At 36.3% G+C, this 22,440-nt stretch overlaps 1 protein-coding gene across 4 annotated transcripts in view; it reads right to left on the bottom strand.

Annotated features, from left to right (window-relative positions):
• The window catches only part of LOC149571676 (uncharacterized), a 199,057-nt gene that overhangs the window by 138,359 nt on the left and 38,258 nt on the right, over positions 1 to 22,440 (bottom strand). For all 4 annotated transcript variants that reach the window (XM_089813102.1, XM_089813101.1, XM_089813104.1 and 1 more), the window contains exon 3: positions 9,197 to 9,298. In XM_089813102.1, coding sequence (XP_089669228.1) covers positions 9,197 to 9,298 — 102 coding nt within the window. The remainder of the gene's footprint in view (positions 1 to 9,196; positions 9,299 to 22,440) is intronic.

Raw genomic sequence — 22,440 nt, 5'->3', positions numbered from 1 at the left:
TCTTCCACCTAGTTGTTGATTTATAAGATAAAGCCTTTCATGATTTATTTCAACATTTACACAAAATGTATATCATGATACAAGTTATTGTAAGGTCGTTAGCTTTCAATAACTTCTCCAAATACAAGTGACATCATTAGAAAGTCATCACTTTCTCATGATGTACACAGGGGGCAAGGTCGTACACACATGACAAGAAAATTTCACATGAAGTCACCACGGATACTGTCATGTAGTGTTGTCATAACATCCACCATGAAACATATGAGAGAATAAGGTTTTCACCTCAAACTTATCTCTCACAGATAAGAATGTATTACAAGGGATTTCACTTGGAAGTTCTCCTTCACAAAGATATACTAACCTTATGACCTCGACTATAAAATTTTCTAACCTCTTAGTAAAAAGTTCTCTCTATTGAAGAGTTAGACTCCCGCTGAATTAGTACAACGAAGATCATCAAAAGTTTGACTAAAGCATATTTTCTATTTGCTCCCTCTCTTTGTCCAGGTTGGCTCTAACGAACTGTCAGACTCCCTTTCATAATCTCAATCATCATGGATATTCTCTTCAATAGCCTCACTTTATCCAACCTGATTATCAAATGATTAATGAATACTAAATTACAACTTCTTTGGAGCTACTATCATAAGATTGAGTCTGCACAATATGAAAGAAGTACCAACCATCTTTCCTTGCAAGAACATTTAAGGATAAGCACAACTTTGATTTAAATCACTTCAAGAAAGGATGGTTCAAGTGGGAATGAAACATTGGTTATAATTTCCCCCACAATGTAAAATTCCCACTCTTATATCGCTGAACAGTTTTGCATTGTATCAAGTATGACAAACTTTCTTTTCTCTTTTTTTCGCCAAATGTTTAATTTAACTTCAAATTTCCCTTCTTATACGATCTCAATCATACTAGGTTGATAAATTTGTCTTTAAGGAGTCACACATTATTCTACAGAAACACCCTTTTGATCTTGAACTAGATGTATTAGCGTCCTCACGTAACTATATTAAGGATCCATTCCCCCATTCTATTAATTGTAAAGGATAGCAAGTAGAAGCCATACAAAATCAACCCAAGAACCAATGGGTCAAACATGCATGAAGCTTCCCATAGTATATTACACTAAGCCAAACATTGATTCAATAATACGAGGTTCTTTCCAACCCATAGGCAACACACAAGTTGAACTTCTCAATGTAGAGCATGGATCTCACATAATTGGTTTCATTTGGATCAACTGTCACACTAGAGTCACTCCTCTCAGCATGCACCTGCATCCAATTTGAGCAAAGAACAATAAAACACCGAGCTCTTATACAAATTTGTCATCCGCAACTATATATGTTGCCACTCCAAAAAATGACTATCCACCATCAATATCAATGTTGCTTTTAATGCTGGTAGGATCTTCATGTAAATATCAGGGTTATCAAATCCAAATTCTTCCATAGGTATGTTGTGATTATCGAACCCATCTCCTACGTTCAAAATGATGCTCGCATCAATAATCACCAATCTCTATATGCATTTAGTAGCCTTCCTCTCCAAATGTTTCCAAAGATGGTGTTTAATTTCTCTTAACAATCTTCACCTTTAGAATAGATTGAGATGTAGATTATCTTACTCAGACCTCAATATCCACACACATAATGAGAATATTGTTGTGTTGATTTACCATACGAAAATCGCAGGCCAATGGTGATCGAATGAAATTATGCAACTTATGTGTTTTATTTCCTTATCAAATGGATAATATCCTCCAATGCAACAAGTGATAATATTCTTTCACGATAATCATAGCAAGTTTATATTTAGTCACCCAAAATTAATCTAGTCTGAAATCACCATTTCTTTCCACTTCATTCAATACCATACGTAATTGTACATTGGGTGGTAAGGAGTATGTTGTTGTAAAATTGGAAAGTTATTACTCATCCATCAAAATGAATATATCTAAGAGATATATCGGCAAACAATATATTCCACGCAGGATACAGTCTGCCGACCATATAACTTAACAATCCAATAATTTGTCCACTGTAACTATGTGATTATAATCCATGAAGTTCAAATCCCACTCGTGTTCTATTGCCAAAAATTCTAAACTCTTTGTTGATTGGATCAATATCTTCGTCTGATAGAGGATCAATTGATGATAGCATGTTTCTTGTTAATTCATGCCTCCAAGCCATGAATCCCTCATAGATGGGAGGTGTCGAACTATGTGAATCTTGAGATTCAGGTGAAATTGCATCCTCACTGGTAGCACAGTCATGGGACTAGTGATGAAGAACATCTGACGATTCACTGGATACTGTGGGAATCTCTTCTATTGCATATGAAGAAAAAACCATTTTCATCAACCTGAAATGTGACTTCTTCAAAGAGACTATGCATAGTTGCAAACTCAACTTGGGTGCAACAAGGAAACATTCCAGGCATGTTCATGACCAAGTAGTGAGACCTCAATTATTCCAACAAAGAATTGTCCAATGAAATTTAATTGCCTTCATTGTATATTGAGCACTGAAAGCCAATGAATCAGTACAGTTCTTTAATCGACCTCTCAAGAACTGATAAATTAGCTGTGTAAGAAATTTGAAATTATAGCTTTACTTGATATGGATTCCATCTTTTCATGACTGTATCTTATTCACATTGCCTTCTCTATTGTAGAATCGAACCTCGTGTCAACAAGAAGTTGACATAATGAATTCATAAAGTGTCTTTGCATGTGATGTGATACAAATCCTTATGGAACACCAAGTGCAAAAATGCAAAATATCTTGTATAAAGAACCAAGTTATGAATTGTTTGAACATATTCTCTGCCAAGTTGGCTCTCTATCAGGTTGACTGTGACTTAGTGTCTCCCCTGCCAATGAACATTTCATCAAACAAATCATGCGTATTATCTGTGTTGTCACATAGATACAGAGATGGGTATGAATATTGAAGGAGAAGCAGCTTTTGAGACTTTATTTCAAGTGAGCGAAGAAGAGGAGAATGATGTCACCCGTCTCTTAATGTCTCTGAAACATGAACCATTTGAGGAGAGTGTTCACATGGCTCCCCTTCAGTCAGATCTGCAGTCTTATGACCAATCCGAACCCTTCAATAATAATACCACTTCAAATACTTCGCCATGACAACCCCCTTAGCAATCATTGCAGAAAAAAAAATTCTCCTAGAACTACAAATATTTACGCTCCTTTGTGCTTAAAAACATTGAAATGACACTTGTAACTCTCACCAGTAACCCTTGACGAAATGTGGTGCACAGATATTCATGATCTCATTGTTCTCTTTACACCTAATATGTCATATCAACATGAAAATTAAACTCAGACTGCTTTCAACTATAATCGTTCTCTAAATATGCAGCAGGAGTTGTTATTGGTGGAATTATTCAATCCAGATAGAAATGCTATGCTTTCCAGCCAGTGTAAAAGGCTTTTCAAGAGACATTAAAGAGTTACACTCATTTGTCCGTCCACTGAATGTGACAACTGCATAATGAAGTATTAGACGAATTTTATGAGCCAATCAAAACAGAATGCTCCAACCATGATAATTTTTTAGCCAATCATTTGAACACAAATTTCCTTTAACCATGTCCCAGATCAAAACCTGCTCTAATACCATGTTAAAGATATGATCCATTAATCTGTTTTGTAACTTGTAATAGCACTTGTGAATATTTTATGTGTTTTCCAAGTTACTATACGAATGAATATATATGCGACATAAAGAGGCATGTCTCTTTAATATATTAACTTACATTAGTTATAACACAAGTAATATACCCTCAATATATGATAATGGTTATATATATATATATATATATATATATATATATATATAAGTTATTATTCCATATATAATATTTGACATATATTATTTATATATCTCATATATATAATATAATTTATCAAACAACATTATAACATTAACAAAGGGAAAATCATAATTGTTGAAGGTGATCCACTGATCCTTGCTAAAGGAAAATGTTGTGAATTGATCTTAAGTATAATAATGGGGAATAAAGATTCACGTAAATTTGAAAACTGAATGTTACTTTTCATCAGTATAATATGCAAGGGTAAACAATTCATTGATTGGACAGAGATCATAAGTGACAGCTTACATAGTCATATCACGGATGAAAAGTTGGTTGGGACTAAATAAACATGGTGTATATGATGATGCCACTTTGATCTATAATTTTCATCCTCAAATACAGTGAAGAATAATTATGACCACTTCAAAAGGATGAATGAGACTTTCACTTGACAATTAGAAAACTACAAGGCAATATTGGACTTAAGCTTTTTCTACAGTCAGTGGCAATAATCCAACAGTTTGGCAACTACTTCATCCAATTCCTGAAATTCACTTACTTCAAATTAGCGGGTCATGATAGGTGTACATTCATGCTCGCAAGATTTGTGAATGATAAATTGGCACTAGTTGAGGTTTGCAGACAAATTAGTCAAATCAACATGCTTTGTCAGAACAAAGGGTCACAGATATCCAATTTCCAATTGGTATTGGCCAATACACTTGTGAAACTTATGCAGATTCAAAGGACATTAAAAGTTCTATAGTTGAAATCAGCCCGTACACTTATGACGTGGTTTCTCTTTGACAGCAAAGGATATGATGTAAGGGAGCTAGGACTTGTCCCTGAATTTGATCACTACCCTACCATTGAAGACTTTTGGGAAGACTGCAAGAATGACTTTGAAGTCAAAAGGAGAGATTAGATAAGGCTCACAGTTAGACAGGTAATTGATTTCAAGGTAAGATTAGACATGATAGACATAAAGGAAAATGAATTAGATCTTGTAGATCATTTTTACTTTGAAAGTATACAATTGCTACCATCGCCACCTATGGACAAAAAATTTCCAAAGTTGAGGAACCTAATTGTAACAACCATTGTGGATATAAAATGAACCAAAGAGTGGACAAAGAAAAAGAGAACAGAAACCACAACTACTCGGCCTTCAGGGAAAAGAAGTGCTTCAAACAAAAAGAACAATAACTATGCTGTTGCCTAATCTTCTACAATGCCAAATCCACATCTTAATGCAAGTTCTCAACATGTTATGTTAAAAAACGGTGGCGATGATGAAGACCCGAGCAAAGTGCAAGATCTCAAGATTTTAAAATTAAAAAGAAGAGGTCTAAAGCTAAAAGTAAGGTGATAGATGCAATTTCCAAATCTCCAGGAGTGAAGGATAATACAATTATACAGGAGCCTACAGCTGATATAAATCAACAGATTCATAATATTCCTTTGCCAATAGCCATGGCAACTCCTCATAATGTTCCTTCTTCTCCAGATGTTATAGCAGTAGAAATACCCATGAAAATATAACTAATGATGAGGAACTTGTGGGTCAAGTACCCAATGTGAACATGTCTCTAAATTCCATATGCATCAACATACAAAGTTCTTTACAAGCTCCTGAATCATGGCTGCAAAATAGCTTACAAGAGAAGAAGAGAACAAAAGAAGTGGTGATCCCTGATCTTGACATGGTTGCCAATATACTTCAAAAATCAGCAAAAGTCAAGAAAGCAAAAGTTATATCAAGATTCACGAAGGATGCTTCCTTGAGAAACCTTTGTGTAGAGATAGCCAAACCTGTTGTGAATAAGAGTATGAATGAAGCTACTAAAAATGACTTCAATGTTAACAAGGTAGACCTCGGGCCACCATCATCCGATGGGGGTTTTCAGAATTTTGAAGTCTCTGCCGTCAACATATTACAGCAAGCTGAAAAGGAAGAGAGACCGAAAAAGCAACTGAAGGACCAAATGCAAATGTTGATAGCATATATTCATTGTGTCAAATTCCTTGAGCTCAACTATGGCAGTTGTTTCAACATCACTTCTTACGATTTCAGATGAAATTCTTGAAAAAAGAGTCATTGAAAACATTCATAAATATATAACTCACAGTCAAATGGTAGAAGCATGAATTGATGATATAAAGAAATGAGCGTTGCATTTTGCGACAAGAGAAAAAGAGGTACATGAAAAAATTGTATTACAGAAAGAAGAAATAAAGAAAAGAAATGAGAATGACCAAGGAGCAAAAATCAGCCTAGCGGAGTCTGACTGATGAGATCCAAGAAATGTCAAAGGTAAATGTGGCGAGTTTGATTGTTGAAAAAGTATTCACTTGTCCACAAGACAATCAATCCGACATGTGGTGCAAAAGCATAAATTTGGAAATGATAGACATTAGCCGAGGAATAAGTGAATTTGAGAAGTCAATATCTTCTTGTGAACAAATGAGAATAAAATTCTTAGAAGAGATTGTCAGCAGAAACATTGGTTCAACCATAGAAAAGGATCTTCAGTACGTTTATTCTCAGGCTCTTTTAGGCATGTTCACAAGTAGGAATAATCCATCAATCAAAAATAGAGATTCAGATGTCGAGGTCATGAAGAAATTGAGTTTTATCTCTGTCACCTTGGAAGAATGTGATGTGCCTACATATCAAAGATAAATAAAATAAATACACTACCGAAATAAAAGATAAATACACTACCGCAAAATAAAAAATTGACAATGTTTTTGTTCCATGATACGAATTCATGAGCGGATTCTTTAAAGAATACAAAGCTTACAGAGTCAGTTCTATGGGTTTGCCAGCATAGATGGTGATTCATACAGATCAACAAAGGTGCAACATGTTGCAAATCTCAATCTGTATACACTCTTTCCTAGTTTTGATTTCAGCACTTGTCTCCTTGTTTGTGTTTTGAAATGTTCAATTTTGGACTTTTTGGTCAAAGTTTGAAAGTAAATCTTTTTCATGCATAATTTATTAGGTTTCGAACCTTGTTTAAAATGCACAAATAAGAGTTAGCTACTAACCTTGTTTTGGTAGTTACAAGCAGATATGTCTATACAAGGGAAATAATGTTATTGCAAAAGGACAATGACACTTATCAGATCGTAGAGCGCTTATGATTTTATTGATTACTTACAGGGCATTTTTTGGAAAATGATTACACATTTTGTTCTTGTGATCAAGTATTTTTGGTACAAGGAAAAAGCAATACAATTTCGGACTCTTTTCCATAAATCTCGATTGTCAAGATATTGGTTCTTCTTGTAATGTGTGTTCCCATGGTATTGTGTAAATGCTCATTAATTGTTGAATCAGGTTTATGTTGGTGATGGCTTTTAAGCATGGATCTTGAATATTTTCATTGGTCATTTAAGTAAACTAATCAAAGCTCTTAAAGTTGTTTGTATATTTTCTATCAGTAGCTTTCATTTAATCTTTACAAGTTTGTATATCTTCATTTGAAAAATCAAAATTATATCATAGGAGGGAGTTGCCCCTTTAAAAACAGAGGAAGATCGTATATCAAGGACGTTGGAAGATAATTTGTCACATACTTTCCATTGGGCCAATTACATGATCTCTAAAGGTGACAAATCTGTTAACTGACTATGATATATATATATATATATCATAGTAACACGGGGATGCATTCCCTCCCTTTTTGCCTCATGCACTAGGGACTTGGACGCACCAGGGACTTGGGGACTTTGTTTCCCCCTCCCCAAGGGCACCACTAGATTCCACCACCTCCACTGAGGATGTGGGTACATCCGGGTGTTAACTATTTGCCGATTTGACTATTTATGTTCAATGTTCCAATTTAATGCAATGTACAAGTATTTACTCTTTTACGTCTTTATATCTTATATTGCAATACATCTTTTCATAACTATCATTTTAAGTACCATATGTATAGCATATACAACCCCCTCAGTCCCCCGCCGCCATCCCCAAATTAAGGCCCATCCCCCTATCCCAAAAACTTGTACCCCCATTCCCCCATCCCCCTGTCCCCCAGGACAGTGTACCTAGGAGATATATATATCCTCTAAAGGTTCCTTATCATTACTAGGATTCAGATATATCCTTTTGTAAATCAGAATTAACTCATAGATGTGTTACAGCATTGTTTGCTGTCATACAACACTTACCAGCATTGCAAATGATTTGTTTAATTCCTTGTCTTCCTTATGAAGAGTAACAAATATATTTTATCGTTTCCTCTTCTTATGTTCATTTTACATTTGGTTCCTTCTCTTAAGAATGAGTTTTGAATGTCTGTATATATATATACATATAGTAGTAGTAGTGACAAGCTATGTCACAATGGTCATGACTCATCACTTCAATACCAATTGCTATATGGTCAACAATGTTAATCATAGAATTAATTCTTTAATTGTTGCTCATTAGTTAACTGATTCTTTCATTTGAAGTTATATTATTTCTTGGTCCCAATACGATGTATTGCTGGCAACGATAATATTAATTCTCCACTCATTAATTACAGGCTTCTAATTGCTGCCATTGGGTTTGGACATAATCACTGTCTTTCACTGAATCAATATTCATTATTAAGATCTTTGTTCCTGTATGATCCACTTCCCAAGATCACATAACTTCATGTTAATGTGTCTCAAATTGTTAATGTGTCTGCTGATGTTGAATGGTCTCTCAAATTGTTAATGTGTCTGCTGATTGACTAATCAACTCCCATTACTCTTGTAGCTTATTGTGGCTGTTCATTAATTCTCAATTTTTGTTCAAACTACCATTTGTAATGAATATTAGTTATCTTGAAACCAATCTTTATTCATTTGTCTCTGTGCATCGTTAGTATTTGTGAATCTGATCAAAGCTATCATAATTTCTCTTTGTGACTAAAAGGAAACACTCTTGCCTTGAATCAAAGGTATTTATAATTAACCGCTTTCCTCAATATTCAATGCTGGTTTTTATCATTCTTTGATTGTAGTGATTAATATATTTATTCAATTATTTATTTATTTATTTATTTATTATATGATTGATATTAATATATTTATTTAATTATTTATGAATTCTTTACTATTTATTGTTAATTTATATTTGTGGAGGGGGGCATCACAATGGTGAATTAGTAATTTGTATACCATACAGTTTACTTGATGTGTAGATATCAACTGAGCCATAAACCTTCTCAGAAGTTTCTTCCTTCATTAACAATATGTAACCATGGCTGATAAGCAAGAGAAGAACCTGTGTTGATTGCATTATTTTAATTGAACATGTATCTTAGTAAGAACATTAATAAAAGAAACTCTTTACCTTTGCAATATGATGCCCTGCTACATCCTTATCCATTACCAAAACAAGTCTTCGAGCAACGGGTGCTTCTATCACTTGTTTAAATACTTCATCAATAGAATTCTGCAACAAATGCAATTCAGTGGGAATCACATATCAGCTGAATATGCACTTATAATGCTAAAGGTTTGACTCAAACATGAATAGCACATAAAATAGGGAAAACAAAAAAAAAAGTAGAAATAAGAACAGCCCCGTCATCTTTATAAAAGTGAAAAAAAACTATAATTAAAAAATTGATATAGCTCTCGGCATCCTTTTGCCCTGAACCTACAAAAATATTCCCTTGGCTGAGAAAAACTAAACTTGATCAAGATAACAACAGGGCATTCTCAAGAATGTTACAAAAATTGAAGAGTTGAAATATTTTCTAAAATTTATATTTGCCAATGAGAAGGGAATGTTGTTCTAAGAAAACACAACAATATACAATAATATTTATGAGTCTAGAGCGCTATTATCTTATCTTCTGTTAGGCTATAAAAAGACAATAGTGGAGTAGCTCTTACCCCACTTAAACACATAAGAAACACAAAACATGGAAGAAACAGATAACAGTCAGAAAAATTCTTAGGCCTGATCTTAATTTATGCAAGAAATGATCTAGAAAACTAATCTTAATAAAATAAAGATAGTAGGAAAAAATGAGCAATAAAATATGTATATTTACAAATGCTGTTATATTGTGTGGCACTGGTCAAGTAGTGTGTTACCCAGTTAAAATTAACCTTTATTACAAAATAAAGTAAACAGTAATATCCTAACATCGCCCTGTAATGTTGACTTCAGTAACATCCAATGTTTTTCTAAATTTTTCTAAATTTATCTGATGAATTATTTTTGTAAAGATGTATGTCATTTGATCTTTTCATGAAAAGAAGGAAACTTCTTTTTTCATTGTGGAATCAATTCCCTAATATAATGATTACACAGTTCTGTGTGTCAAGTCCATTGTGACCTTTTCACACCATCACCCCATTGCAAATAGGGATCCCTGCTTCTACTTGGCAGTGAGAGCAGTTGATGTAGTTGGCCTATGTTTGGTGGAAATTTCAAGTCCTTGGGTCGATAGGCTATATTCAAGCAGCTTCATGTGCAAGATTTGTCCAATTTAGAGTTGAACCGTTAGGGGAAGAGACTTACTAGCTAAGCATCTAACACTTCAAAATTTCAAGGATAAAAGTGATGATCTTAGAAGAGATAAGAATCTGGTTTGAAGTCCAAGTTAAGATTTGATGAGAAAAGAGAGCTTGTGGTGAGTAACATGGATGGGTTTTTGCAAATGTAATTGCACTGCCATGGTTATTGGTGTGTTCCAAATGTAGATCCCAATCTCTTATAAATATAAGAGGAGACATGTCTCTATGATTAATCATTATTATTTAACAATATAAATCACAATATAACATATATATATATATATATATATATATATATATATATATTATATCAACATTGTATCTTATGATTAAATCAATCCGACTATAGCTATAATCTTAACACTCCCTCTTAGTTGGGGAGGATTGATATAGAACAAATTACGCTTTTAAGTATATGACGAGATATCATCTCAGTATGATATTCTTGGAATGGTATATTTAAGGATATCAACATAAATTCATGAACACACACTAACATTTATTACATATGGAATTTGCTTCAATTCACTATGAGGCTAAATTTCTCAACACTCCCTCTTTAGTAGAGAGAGAATTAAAGCAATTATAATATAAGATTTGAACACTACCTTAAGTGTGATCTACAATAGATTTAAGTTACGGTATCCAGCAAGATCCGGCCTGAATAACCATAACAAATTGATTTTCATGGTCTCCAGCAAAATTCAGCCCGAAGAACCATGATGAGTTGGTTATCAAGGTGTCTGGCAAAATCCAGCCCGAAGAACCATAATAACACTTGCTCCAACAGATTTTGCTGTTAAGAGATAGATCAACTATTGATAAGGTCGTCACCTTAAATTGGTTACCTTCTGGTTGATATGTTTGTTATCATGACTTCCAACACTCTAGGACAACTTAATGAAGTTTGTCATGATAATAGGCCTACCATTTATAAGATCGTCACCTTACAATGGTTAGCTTCTATTTATATATGTCAATAAAAGATCATCACCTTTCATAACATATCATATGTGAAATAGTAACCATCATGACCCCAATCAAAGGGTGGTACAAAGGCTTTCACCTCAAATTCTTTCACAGGAAAAAGAAATACATTACAAGGAGTTTCACTTAGAACTTCTCCTTATAGAGAAGATATTATTACAAAGGATTGCATCTCAAAATTCTCCCTCTGAACAATGATCTTGGGAAGTCAAGTCCTCCAGTTACTCCCTTAGAGTCTCTATTCCCAAAGGATTCTTGTCAGACTTACTCTGAATCTGATATTAATCTTCTGATTTTCTAGTGATAAGTCAACACATCCTCATGATGCACTCAAGAATAGGCCCATCAAAATCATGCAATCACACACATGTATTTCTAGAGTCCCTTTGAGTATCAATCTTCTAAGCTCTTGTGTTGCCTTCGAAGAAGTGTCACATTAATGTAGAAGGATACTCATAATCTCAATCATCAAAGATGTTTGCTTCAAGAGCCTCACTTTATCCATCTTGATGTAATGTCCCCCGCTTAGCCAATTTGGATATATGTTGTCATTAGCCCGTTCTTTCATGGTCCCGAGGGCTAACCAAGACTTCAAATGGGATCCTAAGGTTATTTGGCCTAGTCAAATTTAATTATAGGCCAAATGGAGTTCGTGTGTTGGGTTTCAAGGACTTACTATTTTTAGTAAGCCAATAGGGGATGCAGGCCTTCATTTTTTCGGTGGCATGATGAGATGTATTTTGTCAAGCTCTTTCTGATGAGCTATTATATGTGGGATTCCGAATTTATTTGGTATATTATTTTAATATTTGAAGTTATAATGATAAAAGTGACTATTTAAATTAAATATTATAATGTTTCATAAAGTCACTTCATAAAAATCAAGTTCCCCCTTTTAAAGTACATACATGGGCATTCGTAAAAGGGAAAAGTAGTATTAAAACTCATGTATTATCCCACACTGGCAAGACGGAAGCGTGGAACTAGTGAGGAAGGGTTAAAAGAAAGAGGATAGCTCTCATTTGGAGCATGCTTGGATATTATGTGAATTTGGCGATTGTGGAGATTTTCTCCTTGTGCTTGGAAGATGTAAACCCTCTGTGCTATCAATCTTGATGCCATTGAAAGACATGGTCTTGAGATTTTTGTTGGAACTTCAAGGTAATTTATATTGATATCTATTCTCTATTTGGTCGAGTTTTACTGTGCCAGGAAGAGTTCGGTTTTGGTAGTCAGGAATGAAGAGCCAAATTATAAATGTGGGTTGCTGATAGAGTTCAAAGTTCATAGTATTTTCCAGGCTGTTGTACATGTTACTGGACGTCTCTGTTGAAGGCATCATTCAGCGTGGCTAGGTTTGTGGCCGACCTACAGTGACAGCGCTACAGTGACACGGCTACAGTAATTGCTATCTTGTTGGAAATCAGATTGTGAGGTATTTGATATTTTATTTGAAGGAGATTGTTAGTTCCCTGGGAGTTCGATTTGAAGGAATAAGGGCTGGGTTCAAGATAGACTGCTGGTAAATTATTTATCTATTTTGGAGGGGCTGCAAATCAGCGTTGTGGCTGACTAGTGACTGCATAGAGGAGTTTGATAACACACAGAACCAGTACGACCAAGTCTAGAGTTTGAACATTATCAAAGTGATTTGTTGTTGCTTGGAAGGAGACGTCATTGAATTTGAATCTATTGCTGGAGCTATTCTTGTAACTATTACATTCTTGTCAAACTTGTGTGAATCTTACATTGGTAATTACCAGGCTTGCAATTGTCTGATACTCTGATTTGTAATGCAAATTTTTGAGATAAATCTAAATGTTGGAATCTTTAAAAAATTGCACTGAAGTTATGTTTATGCAACTCTTGAAGTATTCATCTTGTTATTTAATTATTTATTATTCAAAGTAACTGTAAGCAATAGTTTTATATCAACAAACATTTCATCCATATTGGAAAGAGACAAATCAAAAAATCTTAGCTACCAGATTGCATGCAAACTGTTTGACAAAATTTCTACAAGCTGACGGATTCAAAAACAAGCTCAAAACAGGGTGGTCTATTATAGTGGTATCAGAGCAGTGTATCCTGCCATCCTAGTGGGTACAAATACAATGAACAAGTGGTGATATGACAGATTGGAGTGTTCAACCTTTAACTCATCACTATAATTTAAGAACTAGGGCTCGACTAAATACAGGACAAGAGGAACAAGGAAATCCAAAGGAACATATTACAAGTGAACAGGTTATTGCCAATATGGGAGACAGGAATGCTAGGGATCCTGGAGAGGAAAGATTCTTACAATTATTAGACACCTTGGCACAAGGGCAGCGATTAGCCGAGCAGAGAGCACAAGAACAGGGTCAGAGATTGGAGCTTATGATGCAGATGATGGCTCATCAAATGGGGTTGAATGCTAACGTGGGTGTAGGAAATAATCAGAATGGTAATAATTAGAATAGTAACAATCAGAATGGGAATAATCAAGATGGGACACATAATGGAGGTGAACAAATTGGGAACAATTTCGGTCATGCACCCCAACAAGCTAGGACAGTGAGTTCGAGGCCCATAATTCCCACATTTCCTCCTAGAGCCCCAGAGCAGCCCGTACCAAAGCGCCATATCACTGATATACAGGACCAGTTGAGGAGAGATTGGGAAGCCAAAGGTCCAAATTTTACTGTTGCAATTACCTTTAGGTAGTATATGGATGTGCGGATGAAACATATGCCATGTGGACATGGCAGGAACCAAAGCTATGAGCTACAGAAGAAAGTAGGGAAACTTCAATTACTATATTATGATGGTTCGGGGAAGTCTATAGCAAGAGAGTGGGTTCAAAAGCTTGACACATACTTTCAATTGAACCCTATGCCTGAGGAAGAAGCTATTAAGTATGCAGCAATTCATTTGGATGGGTTAGCACACGAGTGGTGGCATCATGGTATGGTCACTATGGATCATGCACACATTACCTCATATGTGGAGTTTACAGAGAGACTGATTGAACATTTTGATAGGAAGGATCCAGAACTCCATTTCAAGGAGTTAGCTCAGCTTAAATAGTGGGGACCATTGGAAACATACATTTCAGAGTTTCAAAAACTCGTAGTGTTAGTGACAGATGTATCTGAACGGAGGATACTAGTTCTATTTATGGATGGGTTGGCTGATCCGTTGAGAGGGTGGATTAAAGCTCTCAACCCTCCCACTTTGCAGGAAGCCATTAAGAAGGCTCGTGACATGGATTCCTCTTTAGCTTCTAAGAATAAATTCTAGGCAAAGAGTTTTCCTTCGAGGAAAGATAAGGACAGGAAACCTTTTCATAGAGAGGCTCAGCCACCTAAGGAGGAAAGTAAGAGGTTGGACAATGAGACACTTAATGATCTTAGGAAGAAGAAGCTTTGTTTTCATTGCAGGGAGCCTTGGGATTTATCACATAAGTGTCCATTGAAGGCAAAAGCTAAGTAGATGGAGTACTTTTCAGCCAAAGAGTCAGTGGATGGAGATTCAGAACAGTCATCAGAATCAGATGGAGATGATGATCATTCTTCGCATGAGGAAGCACGCAGTGATAGCACGTTAGCTCAGTTGTCCAGTATATAGGAGGCCGTCACTTTCAGAGTTAGAGGGACTTTGGATGGACAGAGATTTGTGGCACTCATTGATACAGGGGCAACACATAACTTCATTGATGAGAAGTTTGTGTCACGCAGAGGGCTACATACAAAGGAACTTAGGGGATTTAAGGTGATGATTGCCGATGGCTTCAAAATCGACTGTACCAAGAAAATCTCCAACTTGCAGCTTCGTTTGGGAGATTATGACATGACAGGAGATTTCTTTGTGGTCAACATTGGTGATCAAGATATTGTGCTTGGGATGAACTGGATGAAGTCTCTGGAGGAGTTTACATTTAACCCCTAGAAAATGGAGATGAGGTTTGAGGCAAATGGTAAGAAGATAGTGATTAGAGGATTGTCAGATGGGAGGCTTAGAGTGGCGTCACTCAAGTGAATGCAGAGTTTATTTAGACACGATCAAGTGCAATGGGCACCAGAGTTCAGAGCAATGCCTGAGGTGACAGAGCAGCATAAACAGGAGTATCCACCTGATGTACAAAAAATAATAACCAAACATACTAAGGTGTTTGGTGAGATACCTCCAGGGAGACCCCTGGATAGGGGTATTGAGCATGTTATTGAGTTAGAGGAAGGGGCTAAGCCAATCATCATCACACGCTACCGCCATCCAAAGAGATATAAGGATGAAATAGAAAAAGCAATCAAGGAGTTGATTGACATGAGGCGCATATGGCCAAGCAAGAGTCCTTTCGCTTCTTCAGTAGTATTGGTGAAGAAGAAGGATGGTACAATGAGGATGTGCATAGATTATAGGGAGTTGAACAAGAAAACAATCAAGAACCGATACCCTATCCCGCGCATTGATGAGCTTATTGATGAATTGCACGGTGCATGCTACTTCTCTAAGATTGATTTGAAATCTGGCTACCATCAGATACGGGTTAGAGAGGAGGATGTGGAGAAGACAGCTTTCAGATGTCACTATGAACATTTTGAGTTCTTAGTCATGCCTTTTGGGTTGACTAATGCCCCCGCCACTTTCTAGTCCTCTATGAATAGAGTGTTTAGAGATCAATTGAGGAGGTTTGTGTTGATATTTTTTTATGATATACGGGTATACAGCAGTACTTGGGAGGACCATTTGAAGCATATTGATACAGTGCTCAATATTCTAGAGAGGGAGTCATTATATGCCAAGATGAGTAAATGTGAGTTCGGGATGACAGAGTTTCTCTATCTAGGGCATATTATTAGCGCAGGAGGTGTTTGGGTTGACCTAGACAAGATCAGGGTCATTATGAATTGGCCACTACCGAGGAACACTTCACAGCTCAAGGGATTTCTTGGGCTTTGTGGGTTCTATCACAGATTTGTGAAAGGATTTTCACAAACAGCAGCACCACTTACAGACTTGACATAGAGAGACAGTTTTGAGTGGTCAGAGAGGGCTCAGGATTGTTTTGACAGGTTCAAGAAGCTGATGAGTACATGTCCTGTTTTGGCCATTCCAGATTTCACCAGACATTTTGAGCTGCAGTGTGATGCCTCGGGAGAAGGCATACGAGTTGTCCTCATGCAGGAAAAACATCCCATTGCATATGAGAGCAGGAAATTACAGGGTGTTGAGAAAACCTACAACATCTATGACAAAGAAATGCTAGCCATCATGCACGCGCTAGCTAAGTTCAGGCAGTACTTAGTAGGTAGCCGATTCACAATAAAAACAGATCATAACAGCCTGAAACATTTTCTTGGACAGACGGATCTTAATGATAGGCAACAGAAATGGGTGAGTAAGTTATAGGCCTATGATTTTGACATAGTCTATGTCAAAGGGAAGAAAAATATTGTCACGGATGCTTTATCCAGGAAGCCTCATTTGTTTGTTGTTGGGATAGTCATGGATGATTGGAGAGAGATGATCTTGGCAGAATATGCTAAGGATAATTGGGCATCTGGCGTTATTGAGGGGGCTATTCAGGATAGCCGATATACCATTGTAAATGATCTGATCATCTACAAGGAAAGGATTCCGGAGTCTGCTATGAAGCAGAAGATTTTGACAGCATTTCATGATTCACCATTGGCAGGACATCCAGGATTCCTTAAGACATATTGGCAAGTGAGAGAGCGCTTCACTTGGAAAGGGCTCAAATCAGAGGTGCTTCAGTTTGTTAGGGAGTGTCCAATGTGTCAGCAGAACAAACACGAACATTCCTTTCCAAGTAGTTTACTACAACCCCTACCCATACTAGAGAAGAAGTGGGATAGCATTTCCATGGATTCTATCACAGGCCTCCCAAAGGCACAAGGTCGAGATTGTATTTTTGTTGTGGTAGATAGATTGACGAAATTTGCACATTTCTTTGCAATTTCGTCTACGTATTCAGCAGCACAGACAGCAGAGCTATTCTTTTGAAAGGTATTTAGACTACATGGGATACCACGGAGCATAGTCAGTGATAGAGACAGCAGATTTATGAACCACTTTTGGCAGGAGTTGTTCAAGTTGTGTGGGACAGAGCTCACTCTGAGTACCAGTTCCCACCCCCAAACCGATGGACAAACAGAGATAGTGAACAAATGGGTTGAGGGGTACCTTCAAAACTACATTGCAGGACAGCAAAGGGCTTGGGTGAAGTGGCTACATCTAAGGGAGTACTGCTATAGTACTTCTTTCCATATGTCCATTCAAATGTCCCCTTTCATGGCACTGTATGGGTATGATGCTCCTAATTTCTTGGATTTGTTATTTAGGGACGGTAGGGTGCCTAAGGCCAAGGATCTTTTGCAGGAGTGTCAGGACATTATGCGATCTTTGAAGGAAAATTTGGAAAGGGCACAAATTCAGTAGAAGCAATATGTTGATTAGCACAGGGTTGAGAGGTCTTTTGAGGTGGGAGACATGGTGTACCTCATGTTACAGCCGTATAGACAGTCCTCTCTCAAGAGGAGTGGAGCAGAGAAATTGAAGCCTCGCTACTATGAACCATTCAAAGTAATCAAGAGAGTGGGCGAGGTAGCTTATGGGTTGGAGCTGCCTGCAAACAGTAAAGTGCATAATGTGTTCTATGTGTCACACCTTAAGAAGGCATTGGGGCACAATGTGGTGCCTTCAGTAGTTTTACCACCTCTTGATGATGAGGGGAAACTTATCTTGGTTTCCAAGGCTATACTTGACACCAGCGAGAGGGTGCTTCGCAGGAGGACTATCAGGGAGTACCTAGTGAAGTGGAGGAACTTACCAATTGAGGATGGGAGGCAGAGCAAATTCTTCAGCATCCAGAGTTGAGATTGCTTGGGGACAAGCAATTTCAAGAGAAGCGGACAGTAATATCCCCCACTTAGCCAGTTTCAATATATGTTGTCGTTAGCCCATTCTTTCATGGTCCCGAGGGCTAACCAGGACTTCAAATGGGATCCTAAGGTTATTTGGCCTAGTCAAATTTAATTACAGGCCAAATGGAGTTCGTGTGTTGGGTTTCGAGGAGGACTTGCTATTTTTAGTAAGCCAACATGGGATGCAAGCCTTCATTTTTTCGGTGGCAGGATGAGATGTATTTTGTCAAGCTCTTTCCGATGAGCTATTATATGTGGGATTCCGAATTTATTTGGCATATTATTTTAATGTTTGAAGTTATAATGATAAAAATGACTATTTAAATTAAATATTATAATGTTTCATAAAGTCACTTCATAAAAATCAAGTTCCCCCTTTTAAAGTACATACATGGGCATTCGTAAAAGGGAAAAGTAGTATTAAAACTCATGTATTATCCACACTGGCAAGACGGAAGCGTGGAACTAGTGAGGAAGGGTTAAAAGAAAGAGGATAGCTCTCATTTGGAGCATGCTTGGATATTACGTAAATTTGGCGATTGTGGAGATTTTCTCCTTGTTCTTGGAGGACGTAAACCCTCTGTGCTATCAATCTTGACACCATTGAAAGACATGGTCTTGAGATTTGTGTTGGAACTTCAAGGTAATTTATATTGATATCTATTCTCTATTTGGTCGAGTTTTACTGTGCCGGGAAGAGTTTGGTTTTGGTAGTCAGGAATGAAGAGCCAAATTATAAATCTGGGTTGTTGATAGAGTTCGAAGTTCATAGTATTTTCCAGGTTGTTGTACATGTTACTAGACATCTCTGTTGAAGGCATCATTCAGCGTAGCTAGGTTTGTGGCCGAGCTACAATGACAGCACTACAGTGCCGAGCTATAGTGACATGGCTACAGTAATTGCTATCTTGTTGGAAATCAGATTGTGAGGTATTTGATATTTTATTTGAAGGAGATTGTTAGTTCCCTGGGAGTTCGATTTGAAGGAATAAGGGCTGGGTTGAAGATAGATTGCTAGTAAATAATTTGTGTCTATTTTGGAGGGGCTGCAAATCAGCGTTGTGGCTGACTAGTGACTGCATAGAGGCGTCTGATAACACACAGAACCAGTACGACCAGGTCTGGAGTTTGAACATTATCAAAGCGATCTGATGTTGCTTGGAAGGAGACGTCATTGAATTTGAAACTATTGCTGGAGCTGTTCTTGTGAGTAACTGATACATTCTTGTCAAACTTGTGTGAATCTTACGTTGGTAATTACCAGGCTTGCAATTGTTCGATACTCTGATTTGTAATGCAAATTTCTGAGATAAATCTGAATATTGGAAGCTTTAAAAGATTGCACTGAAGTTATGTTTATGTAACTCTTGAAGTGTTCATCTTGTTATTTAATTATTTATTATTGAAAGTAACTATAAGCAATAGTTTTATATCAAACAAACATTTCATCCATATTGGAAAGAGGCAAATTAGAAAATCTCAACTACCAGATTGCATGCAAACTATTTGACAAAATTTCTACAAGCTGACGGATTCAAAAACAAGCTCAAAACAGGGTGGTCTATTACACTTGATCATCAAGGTCCTTGGAGCTACTATCATTAGATTGAGTTTGCACAATATTTGGTAACATGTGTAAAGTACTAACCTTCTTTTCCTGTAAGAACATCCTCAACCTTAAAGGAAAAGATCAAGGCAAATAACCCTTATAGAATGTATAGAATTACAAATAAGTGAGATACTACAATGAGTAGATAAATGTAAAAGATAGAATACTTATCTGCACAAAAGATTCAAAATTTGTCTTCTTAGATTATTTGAGAATGGAACATCTCCCCTCTAAATAAGGTTCAAGTGGGAATGGAACATTGACTATTATTCCCCCACAATGTAAAATTTTCACTAAAATTTCCACTCATTCTTATATTGTTGAACAATTTTGTATCAAATATGACAACTCCTTTCTAAGTTCCAACTTGCTCTTTTCGTCCATTATAGGTCCAAACATTCATTTAGCTTAAGAGTAGAAGCGAACATTTCCTACCATTTTCTCAAACTTGTCCACAATATGGGAATATCTTGATTGAGTATGATTGTGCCATGTGAATGAATGTACAACTCATACATCGAGTTTCATTCATCAAAGAGAGACTCGTAGATGGTTCAAAATTTCAAATGAATTCTTAAAAGCTTCATTAGCGTCTCACAACAACTCAAATTTCTTTTTTTCATGCAAAGGTATTTGTTTGATCTTTTGATTAAACCTATATTACTCACATTTTGCAATCTGTGTATTCCAAATTTATATCATTAGTGAATCTATCACAATGTGGTTTACTCCCTCTGAATTAATATGATCAAGATCACCAAAGGTTGACTGAATCATATCCTCTATATGCTCTCTCTTTTAAGGTTGCCTCTAATAAGCTGTCAGTATCCCTTTGAATCTCAATCTCCTTTTTTTATTGCAAGAACATTCTTAGAGGAAAAGATCAAGGCACATAGCTCTTATAGTACGTATTGGAAAAATAAGAGAGACCTAGATTACATTCAATATTAGATCTTTCCAACAAAATGTAGATAATTAGAAACTAATGTGATTCTCTATTACTTTTAGATTGATCCCTATTATTCCAATATAATAAATATCAAATTAATTTTATACATGCATATATTGCAACTTCTATATGCATACTATAATCTATATTTCCAACATATTATTTTCTGATATGATGAATATCTCAATTTATATTCACTTATATTTATTAGAAATTATTTAGAAAATATATATACTTTATAATCACCATATATCTATATATATATACAATCCTTTAAAAATTGTGTATGAACATTTACATCTCTATATATAAATGAACATAAGTTCATAAAAATGAAATAGATTCATAAATGTACCTCTTGACTTATTAATAAAGTGAAGAAAGGTTCTCTATGTATAAATTACCTTTTAACACTGTGTGGTGTCCAATAATCTTCCACCCTTAACACATGTCCCAAGGCTGATCGTAACATTTGATGACTCATCTCATCTTCGTGAATGTTTCCTTGTCATTAGCGGAATACACCACTGATTGTTTGTCCCTTATAAAAAAGAAATTCATTTGGAAAGGTCGATCAAAAGAGATGCCACACTGGTGGGAGACAACTACACTAGGGTTTATAAAATTTGACTGTGTAGAGCCTCATCGAATTGGCAATAACCCCTCATGTAGACCATTTCAATGGAAGTTATAACACCTCCCTCTACAAGATTTGTCATTTGTAGCGCACTGAATACCGTGGACCTTGCGTGACACTCATTCATTGGCGCCAAAAGCTAATCACCTATTAACTTCAAAAGCCACAGTCTCTATTTGAACCTTCGTCAATAGAAGCAAAGGAGACAATTAATATCTTTGAGTAATCAACACAAACACAGCCGCTTATCACAAGCACACAATTTATCAAAACTAATTCTCAATGTCTCTTAAATGTACAAAGTCGAGGAACTCAAATAACGACACTCATAATGCTCTAATGAACCGTCCACAGTGATAACACCCTCTATGTTCGATCACTCAACCTTTAGTCACAGTGGGAGAATTTAATGATCCATGTTTATAAGTTGTTCAAGACCTCTGATGGAGAGTCACCTATGAATATGGGGATCAAATTGAAGATTGAGGGCATTAGTGAAGAAAAATGGGTGCAGAATGGAGACCACGCATGGAAGATGATGATGGTGACCATCGTTGGAATGCAATCTGCGTTAAGGCTCATCACACTATACGGACGTAAAGTGAAGAAGAAATGGATAGTCAATTCTTCTTTTATGACACTCTATGCATTTATAGTTGTGGTCATTATGTGGATGTTGTTCGCCTACGATATCTCCTTCAATCCCATGTTTGGGGTCACCTAGAGTTTCTGGCTCTACGGAAAACATTTTTCTTTCCTGATGGGGAACTTATAAAAATTTCATCCCTACCAATATGTTCTCTCAATTTGTGTTTACAGCCAGTATATTGCTTCTGGTGGAAGGATCTCTTTTGGGCAAGATGAAATTCTAGGCATGGATGTTGTTTGTGCTGCTCTGACTTACTTTCTCTTATTACATTGGAGCTTATTTCCTTTGAACTGGTTTCTTTCACAG

The sequence above is a fragment of the Cupressus sempervirens genome, chromosome 2 (genome assembly GCF_028749045.1).
Source record: "Cupressus sempervirens isolate cs-2001-9-10 chromosome 2, ASM2874904v1, whole genome shotgun sequence".
Lineage (NCBI taxonomy): Eukaryota > Viridiplantae > Streptophyta > Pinopsida > Cupressales > Cupressaceae > Cupressus > Cupressus sempervirens.
The sequence above is the reverse complement of the archived record's forward strand: the minus strand, read 5'-3'. Positions and strand labels throughout refer to the sequence as shown.